This window comes from Rhinoraja longicauda, chromosome 17, assembly GCF_053455715.1.
Source record: "Rhinoraja longicauda isolate Sanriku21f chromosome 17, sRhiLon1.1, whole genome shotgun sequence".
NCBI classification, from domain to species: Eukaryota; Metazoa; Chordata; class Chondrichthyes; order Rajiformes; family Arhynchobatidae; genus Rhinoraja; species Rhinoraja longicauda.
Genome location: NC_135969.1, coordinates 1,184 through 10,992, shown reverse-complemented (window position 1 = coordinate 10,992; position 9,809 = coordinate 1,184). Strand labels below are relative to the sequence as shown.

At 53.3% G+C, this 9,809-nt stretch overlaps 1 protein-coding gene across 1 annotated transcript; it reads left to right on the top strand.

Annotated features, from left to right (window-relative positions):
- Positions 1-1,085: 1,085 nt before the first annotated feature.
- On the top strand, positions 1,086-9,383 carry LOC144601988 (uncharacterized; the record flags this gene model as incomplete). The annotated part of the gene is made up of 4 exons (XM_078414672.1): positions 1,086-1,394; positions 5,928-6,242; positions 6,980-7,273; positions 9,351-9,383. Coding segments are annotated over exons 1-4 (913 nt in total), but the record flags the coding sequence as incomplete, so codon positions are not given.
- Positions 9,384-9,809: the final 426 nt, after the last annotated feature.

The following is a 9,809-nucleotide window of genomic DNA, read 5'->3' as shown; positions in this document are numbered from 1 at the left end:
AGGGGAGGGAGAAAAGGATGCGATGGGGAGGGAAAGAGAAAGAGAGATAGAGAAAGAAAGAAAGAAAGAGAGATAGAGAAAGAGAGAAAGAAAAAGAGAGAAAGAGAGAGACCTTTAGCCAGAGGGTGGTGAATCTGTGGGATTCATTGGAGGCTGAGACAATGGATATATTTAAGGCAGAGATGGACAGATTTGTGATCAGTGCGGGTGTCAGGGGTGATGGGAAGGCAGGTACTGTGATATGACCCAAATTCATACTCTGCCTAAAGAAGGCCAATGTGCCAAAAGATTTTTTGACCACCCCTGTCTACCTGTGACGCCACTTTCAGGGAACTGTGTACCTGCGCTCCTAGGTCCCTCTGCTCTACAACACTACCTGTGACACCACTTCCAGGGAACTGTACACCTGCGCTCCTAGATCCCTCTACTGTACAACACTCACCAGACCCTTGACTATTTTTTGTTGTTTTTGTTTTACTGTGCAGTTTTTGTTTTATTGTGGGCAGTTTTGGTCTCCTAATTTGAGGAAGAACATCCTTGTTATTGAGGCAGTGCAGCGTAGGTTCACCAGGTTAATCCCAGGATGGAGGGACTGTCATATGAGGAAAGATTGGAAAGACTAGGCTTGTATTCACTGGAATTTAGAAGGATGAGAGGGGATCTTATAGAAACATATAAAATTATAAAAGGACTGGACAAGCTAGATACAGGAACAATGTTCCCAATGTTGGGGAGTCCAGAACCAGGGGACACAGTCTTAGAATAAAGGGGAGGCCATTTAAAACTGAGGTGAGGAAAAACTTTTTCGCCCAGAGTTGTGAATTTGTGGAATTCTCTGACACAGAGAATCACTGGATGAGAATCACGGCCAAATCACTGGATGAATTTAAAAGAAAGTTAGAGCTCTAGGGGCTAGTGGGATCGAGGGATGTGCGGAGAAGGCAGGCACAGGTTACAGATTGTGGATGATCAGCCATGATCACAATGAATGGTGGTGCTGGCTGGAAGGGCTGAATGGTCTCCTCCTGCACCTATTTTCTGTTTCCATGTTTCCTTCTTCCTATTTTGTGTGTTTGTTGTCCTTTCAGCTCAACCAGAAGGTGCCAAGCTGACTTTCACCACGATGTTTGGACTGTATGTGCAGGGAAAAAGTGTCCGCATAACTTGCATTGCCCCGGAATATTACAATGCACGCTCCTTCCAACTAATTAAAGATGGGAAGGACACAGGGAGAACCTGGACAAGCTCTCAATGGACCAAGCAAGGCGCCGAATTCAGCATTAGCAACATAACTGTGGCAGATAGTGGGAGTTATGCATGCACGTACGAAGCAGAGATTAGTCAAAAGACATTCAACTCCAGCAAGAGTAACTTCGTAGCTATCGAAGTTGTTGGTAGGTAGAAATTTGGTTGAAAGTCATATAGTCAGAGAGTAAACCTCAATGTAGGTGTGACTTTCCTGACCTCCAATGTCACTGTTGGCCACAGTGACGATTATCAATGGCAGGGCCAAATCCCACGATGCAGTTCTGCACAATTCACCAAATTCAACCCTGAAGGTCATAACTGTAGATGAGTCCCTTCTTAGAATCACAGCGTGGAAACAACTTGCCCACACCGGCCAACATGCCCCATCTACACTAGCCCCACACCGGCCAACATGTCCCATCTACACTAGCCCCACCCACACCACACCAGCCAACATGCCCCATCTACACTAGCCCCACCCACCCACACCGGCCAACATGTCCCATCTACACTAGTCCCACCTGCCCACACCGGCCAACATGCCCCATCTACACTAGCCCCACCCACACCACACCGGCCAACATGCCCCATCTACACTAGCCCCACACCGGCCAACATGTCCCATCTACACTAGCCCCACACCGGCCAACATGTCCCATCTACACTAGCCCCACCCACCCACACCGGCCAACATGTCCCATCTACACTAGCCCCACCCACACCACACCAGCCAACATGCCCCATCTACACTAGCCCCACCCACCCACACCGGCCAACATGTCCCATCTACACTAGTCCCACCTGCCCACACCGGCCAACATGCCCCATCTACACTAGCCCCACCCACCCACACCGACCAACATGTCCCATCTACACTAGTCCCACCCACCCACACCGGCCAACATGCCCCATCTACACTAGCCCCACCCACACCACACCGGCCAACATGTCCCATCTACACTAGCCCCACCCACCCACACCGGCCAACATGCCCCATCTACACTAGCCCCACACCGGCCAACATGCCCCATCTACACTAGCCCCACCCACCCACACCACACCGGCCAACATGTCCCATCTACACTAGCCCCACCCACCCACACCGGCCAACATGCCCCATCTACACTAGCCCCACCCACCCACACCACACCGGCCAACATGTCCCATCTACACTAGTCCCACCCACCCACACCGGCCAACATGTCCCATCTACACTAGCCCCACCCACCCACACCGGCCAACATGCCCCATCTACACTAGCCCCACCCACCCACACCACACCGGCCAACATGCCCCATCTACACTAGTCCCACCCACACCACACCGGCCAATATGTCCCATCTACACTAGCCCCACCCACACACACCGGCCAACATGCCCCATCTACACTAGCCCCACCCACACCACACCGGCCAACATGTCCCATCTACACTAGTCCCACCCACCCATACCGGCCAACATGTCCCATCTACACTAGTCCCACCCACCCACACCGGCCAACATGTCCCATCTACACTAGCCCTACCTGCCCACACCGACCAACATGTCCCATCTACACTAGCCCCACCTGCCCACACCGGCCAACATGCCCCATCTACACTAGCCCTACCCACCCACACCGGCCAACATGCCCCATCTACACTAGTCCCACCTGCCCACACCGGCCAACATGCCCCATCTACACTAGTCCCACACCGGCCAACATGCCCCATCTACACTAGCCCCACCTGCCCACACCGGCCAACATGCCCCATCTACACTAGCCCCACCTGCCCACACCGGCCAACATGTCCCATCTACACTAGTCCCACCTGCCCACACCGGCCAACATGTCCCATCTACACTAGTGCTACCTGCCCACACCGGCCAACATGCCTCATCTACACTAGTGCTACCTGCCCACACCGGCCAACATGCCCCATCTACACTAGTCCCACCTGCCCACACCGGCCAACATGCCCCATCTACACTAGTCCCACACCGGCCAACATGTCCCATCTACACTAGTCCCACACCGGCCAACATGCCCCATCTACACTAGTCCCACACCGGCCAACATGTCCCATCTACACTAGTCCCACACCGGCCAACATGCCCCATCTACACTAGTCCCACCCACCCACACCGGCCAACATGCCCCATCTACACTAGCCCCACCCACCCACACCGACCAACATGCCCCATCTACACTAGCCCCACCCACCCACACCGGCCAACATGCCCCATCTACACTAGCCCCACCCACCCACACCGCCCAACATGCCCCATCTACAATAGCCCCACCCGCCCACACCGACTAACATGCCCCATCCACACCTGCCCACACCGGCCAACATGCCCCATCTACACTAGTCTCCTGCCCACACTGCTCAACATGCCCCATCTACACTAGTCTCCTGCCCACACCGCCCAACATGCCCCATCTACATTAGTCCCCCCTGCCCGTATTTGGCCAAAAACCCTCCAAACCTGTCCTATCCATGTACCTGTCCAAGTGTTGGGATAGACCCTGCCTCAACCACTTCCTCCGGCAGTTCGTTCCATACACCCACCACTCTCTGTCTGAAAAAGTTACCCCTTCGATTCCTATTAAATCTTTTCCCCTTCACCTTGAACCCATGTCCTTTGATCCTCAATTCCCCTACTCTGGGCACGAGACTCTGTGCGTCTACCCGATCTATTCCTCTCGTGATCTTGTACACCTCTATAAGATCTCCCCTCAACTTCCTGCGCTCCTATGAATGGACACCCAGCCTACTCAACCTCTCCCTGTAGCTCAGGCCCCTCGAGTCCTGGCAACATCCTCATAAATCTTCTCTGAATTTTGTCCAGCTTGACGACATCTTTCCTATAACACGGTGCCCAGAACTGAACACAATACTCGAATTGTGGCCTCACCTATGTCTTGCACAACTGCAGCATGACATCCCAAATCATAGAGACAAAAGCTCATAAGGCCATAAGTAATAGGAGCAGAATGAGGCCATTCAGCCCATCGAGTCCACTCCACCATTCAATCACGGCTGATCCATCACTCCCTTCCATTCTCCTGCCTTCTCCCCACAACCCCTGACAACCGTACTAATCAAAAATCTATGTATCTCTGCCTTAAAATATCCATTGACTTGGCCTCCACAGCTGTCTGTGGCAATGAATTTCTCCGATTCACGCAAGATATTCCCGCTCATCTCCATCCTAAAGGAACGTCCTTTAATTCTGAGGCTGTGCCCTCTGGTCCTGGACTCTTCCACCAGTGGAAACATCCTCTCCACATCCACTCTATCCAGGCCTTTCACTATCACTGTTCGGTGAAGTTTCAATGAGGCCCCGCTTCGTTCTTCTAAACTCCAGTGAGTACAGGCCCAGTGCCAACAAACGCTCATCGTACGTTAACCCACTCATTCCTGGGATCGTTCTTGTAAACCTCCTCTGGACCCTCTCCAGAGCCAGCACATCCTTCCTCAGATACGGGACCCAAAACTGCTGACAATACTCCAAATATGGCCTGCCTAGTGCCTTGTACAGCCCCAGCCCCACACCCCCCTGTGCCCAGTGCCTTGTACAGCCCCAGCCCCACACACCCCTGTGCCCAGTGCCTTGTACAGCCCCAGCCCCACACACACACACCCCCCTGTGCCCAGTGCCTTGTACAGCCCCAGCCCCAGCCCCACACACCCCCCTGTGCCCAGCACCTTGTACAGCCCCAGCCCCACACACACACCCCCCTGTGCCCAGCACCTTGTACAGCCCCAGCCCCACACACACACACCCCTGTGCCCAGCACCTTGTACAGCCCCAGCCCCACACACACCCCCCTGTGACCAGCGCCTTGTACAGTATTACACCCCGCCCCTGTGACCAGATCCTTGTACAGCCCCAGCCCCACACACCCCTGTGCCCAGCGCCTTATACAGCCCCAGCCCCACACACACCCCTGTGCCCAGCGCCTTGTACAGCTCCAGCCCCACACACACACACACCCCTGTGCCCAGCACCTTGTACAGCCCCAGCCCCACACCCCTGTGACCAGATCCTTGTACAGCCCCAGCCCCACACACCCCTGTGACCAGCGCCTTGTACAGCCCCAGCCCCACACACCCCCCTGTGCCCAGCGCCTTGTACAGTCCCAGCCCCACACACCCCCCTGTGACCAGCGCCTTGTACAGCCCCAGCCCCACACACCCCCCTGTGCCCAGCGCCTTGTACAGTCCCAGCCCCACACACACCCCTGTGACCAGCGCCTTGTACAGCCCCAGCCCCACACACCCCCCTGTGCCCAGCGCCTTGTACAGCCCCAGCCCCACACACCCCCCTGTGCCCAGCGCCTTGTACAGCCCCAGCCCCACACACCCCCCTGTGACCAGATCCTTGTACAGCCCCAGCCCCAGCCCCACACACCCCCCTGTGACCAGATCCTTGTACAGCCCCAGCCCCAGCCCCACACACCCCCCTGTGCCCAGCGCCTTGTACAGCCCCAGCCCCACACACCCCCCCCTGTGACCAGCACCTTGTACAGCCCCAGCCCCACACACCCCCCTGTGACCAGATCCTTGTACAGCCCCAGCCCCAGCCCCACACACCCCCCTGTGACCAGATCCTTGTGCAGCCCCAGCCCCACACACCCCCCCTGTGACCAGTGCCTTGTACAGCCCCAGCATCACACCTCTTCCCCTCCACAGAGCGTGTGGAGATTCGACTGAAGAACGGCACGCACGATTGCTCGGGAAGGGTGGAGGTGCTGAGCAACAAGACGTGGGGCACCGTTTGCGATGACCAGTGGCAGATCGAGGATGCCCAGATTGTTTGCCGGGAGCTTGGCTGTGGCTATGCCATTACTGCCATCCCCCATGCCTACTTTGGCCAGGGCAGCGGTCCAATCATCCTGGATGACCTGAACTGCCAAGGAACGGAGCTGTTTATTTGGCAATGCTCCTCCCGCCATTGGGGGCAACATAATTGTAACCACAATGAAGATGCTGGTGTTATTTGCTCAGGTAAGAGGCCAAGACGCTGACGGCAGCTATGATATCAGAGAGTCGGCAAACATGGAGCAGTCACTGTAATAATCACACACCTCGGTGAGACCATATTCACAGTATCATGGCCAGCTCTGGGCACCATCTTATAGGAAAGATATTGTCAAGCTTGAAAGGGTTCAGAAAAGATTCACGAGGATGTTGCCAGGACTAGAGGGTGTGAGCTACAGGGAGAGGTTGAGTAGGCTGGGTCTCTATTCCTTGGAGCGCAGGAGGATGAGGGGGATCTTATAGAGGTGTACAAAATCATGAGAGGAATAGATCGGGTAGATGCACAGTCTCTTGCCCAGAGTAGGGGAATCGAGGACCAGAGGACATAGGTTCAAGGTGAAGGGGAAAAGATTTAATAGGAATCTGAGGGGTAACGTTTCCACGCAGAGGGTGGTGGGTGTACGGAACGAGCTGCCGGAGGAGGTAGTTGAGGCAGGGACTATCCCAACACTTGGACAGGTACATGGACAGGACAGGTTTGGAGGGATATGGGCCAAATGCGGGCAGAAGAGACTAGTGTAGATGGGACATGTTGGCCGGCGTGGGTGGGTGTGACTAGTGTAGATGGGGCATGTTGGCCAGCGTGGGTGGGTGTGACTAGTGTAGATGGGGCATGTTGGCCGGCGTGGGCACGTTGGGCCGAAGGGCCTGTTTCCAGACTGGATGACTCCCCAACTCTGACTTTTCCTGATTGTCTTATCCAGGTCCAAAAGCAAGATTGTCGTTGACCCCAGATTATGACGTCTTTGCCAAAGGAGACTCTGTCACTTTTAAATGTTCAATTCAGAGACACAACGGCAGTAAACGTCTGGAGTTCTTGCGAAATGGCGTTGACATCTCACACGTGGACCTCAACCCAGAAGATATCTCAGCAACGTTCAATATTGAGGATATCGGAGAAAATGACCAGGGGTATTACACATGCAGATATTCCTATGTGATGGGTGTCCAATGGATAAAGTCCACTGCCAGTGACCCAGTACCATTGATATTATCAGGTAAGATCAGAGAGTGATACAGCGTGGAAACAGGCCCTTCAGCCCAACGCCCACACTGGCAAACAACGCCCCAGCTACACTAGTCCCACCTGCCCGTGTTTGGCCCATATCCCTCCAAACCTGTCCTGTCCATGTACCTGTCCAAGTGTTGGGATAGTCTCTGCCTCAACTACCTCCTCCAGCAGCTCCTTCCATGCACCCACCACCCTCTGTATGGAAAAGTTGCCCCTCAGATTCCTATTAAATCTTTCCCCCCTTCTCTCACCTTAAACCGATGTCCTGTGGTCCTGGATTCCCCTACTCTGGGCAAGAGACTCTGTGCGTCTACCCGACCTATTCCTCTCATGATTTTATACACTGCTGGTAACATTTATTTTGAGAGGGCGAGGAGGCAGCACGGTGGCGCAGCGGTAGAGTTGCAGCGTTACAGCGCCAGAGACCCGGGTTCCGTCCCGACTACAGGTTCTGTCTATACGGTGTTTGCATGTTCTCCCCGTGATCCATGTGGATTTTTTCCGAGATCTTCGGTTTCCTCCCACACTCCAAAGCCCTGCAGGTTTGTAGGTTAATTGGTTTGGTGTATTTATAAATTGTTCCTAGTGTATGTAGGATAGTGTTATAGTGCGGGGATCACTGGACTTGGTGGGCCATGCTAATACCTTCTCTTTAATACCATGGGCTCTCATAGAAACATTGAAACATAGAAAATAGGTGTGGGAATAGGCCATTCTGCCCTTCTAGCCAGCACCTCCACCCAATATGATCACGGCTGATCATCCACAATCAGTACCCCATTCCTGCTTTATCCCCATATCCCTTGATTCCGTTAACCCTAAGTGCTAAATCTAACTCTCCCTTGAAAACATCCAGTGAATCGGCCTCCACTGCCTTCTGTGGCAGAGAATTCCACAGATTCACAACTCTCTGGGTCGAAAAGTTTCTCCTCATCTCAGTCCTAAATGGCCAACTACTTATTGTAAAACTGTGTGTGCTCCTGGTTCTCGACTCCCACAACATGGGGAACATTTGTCCTGCATCTAGCCTGTTTAATCCCTTAATAATGTTATATATTTCTTCAAGATCCCCTCTCATCCTTCTCAATTCCAGTGAATACAAGACCAGTCGACCCATGCTTTCATCAAGATGCTGGTCAGGCTACATTTGGAATGTTGTCAGCAATTCTGGGCCCCGTACCTGAGGAAGGATGTGCAGGCTGTGGAGAGGGTCCAGAGGAGGTTTACAAGAACCATCCCAGGAATGAGTGGGTCAACGTAGGATGAGCGTTTCATGGCACTGGGCCTGCAAAGTCCAATTCAAGATAGTCCAAAGGCCTCCAATGAGGTAGATGGGAGGCCAGGACCGCTCTCTAGTTGGTGAGACGACTGTTCAGTTGTCAGATAGCAGCCAGGAAGAAACTGTCCTTGAATCTGAAGGTTTTCACACTTCTGTACCTCTTGCCCGATGGGAGAGGGAAGGACAACCGAGTATGTGAGGTGTGGATGGAGCTGAAGGAAGGGAGGTATAGAAACATAGAAACCTAGAAAATAGGTGCAGGAGGTGGCCATTTGGCCCTTTGAGCCAGCACCGCCATTCATTGAGATCATGGCTGATCGTCCGCAATCAGTAACCTGTGCCCAACTTTTCCCCATATCCCTTGATTCCACTAGCCCCTATCTAACTCTTTTTTAAATTCATCCAATGATTTGGCTTCCACTGCCCTCTGTGGCAGAGAATTCCACAAATTCACAACTCTCTGGGTGAAAAAGTTTTTTCTCACCTCAGTTTTAAATGGCCTCCCTTTATTCTCAGACTGTGGCCCCTGGTTCTGGACTCCCCCAACATTGCGAACATTTTTCCTGCATCTAGCTTGCTTTTATAATTGTATGCGTTACTCCCAGATCCGTCCTCATCCTTCTACACTCCAGTGGAGGTTGGTGTGTGTGCGTGATGGTCTGTGCTGCGGCTACAACTCTGCCATTTCTTGCGGTCTCGGATGGAACAGTTTGGTGTCCGTTTGTAGTCCTATCATGATCACAGCCTTCTCTCTCACTGTTTCTCTCTCTTTTCCCCCCAACAGATTCACCTGTAACTCGAAAAAGGAATTCTGCAGGTACTATTTCCAAATCTTGAAATGTTTAGTTTAGAGATACAGTGCGAAAACAGGCCCTTCAGCCCACCGAGTCCGTGCCGACCAGCGATCGCCCGCACACACTTGTTTACTTTGGAGATACGGCATGGAAACAGGCCCTTCCACCCACCGAGTCCGTGCCGACCAGCGATCGCCCGCACACACTTGTTTACTTTGGAGATACGGCATGGAAACAGGCCCTTCCACCCATCGAGTCCGCGCCGACCAGCGATTCAGACTGAAGAAGGGTCTTGATCCGAAACGTCACCAATTCCTTCTCTCTAGAGATGCTGCCTGGCCCGTTGAGTTAGATGAAGAAAGCTCATGGCATTTTGACCTTCATAACGAGAGGATTTGAGTATAGGAGCAAAGATGTCCTTCTGCAGTTGTACAGGGCCCCAGTGGGAC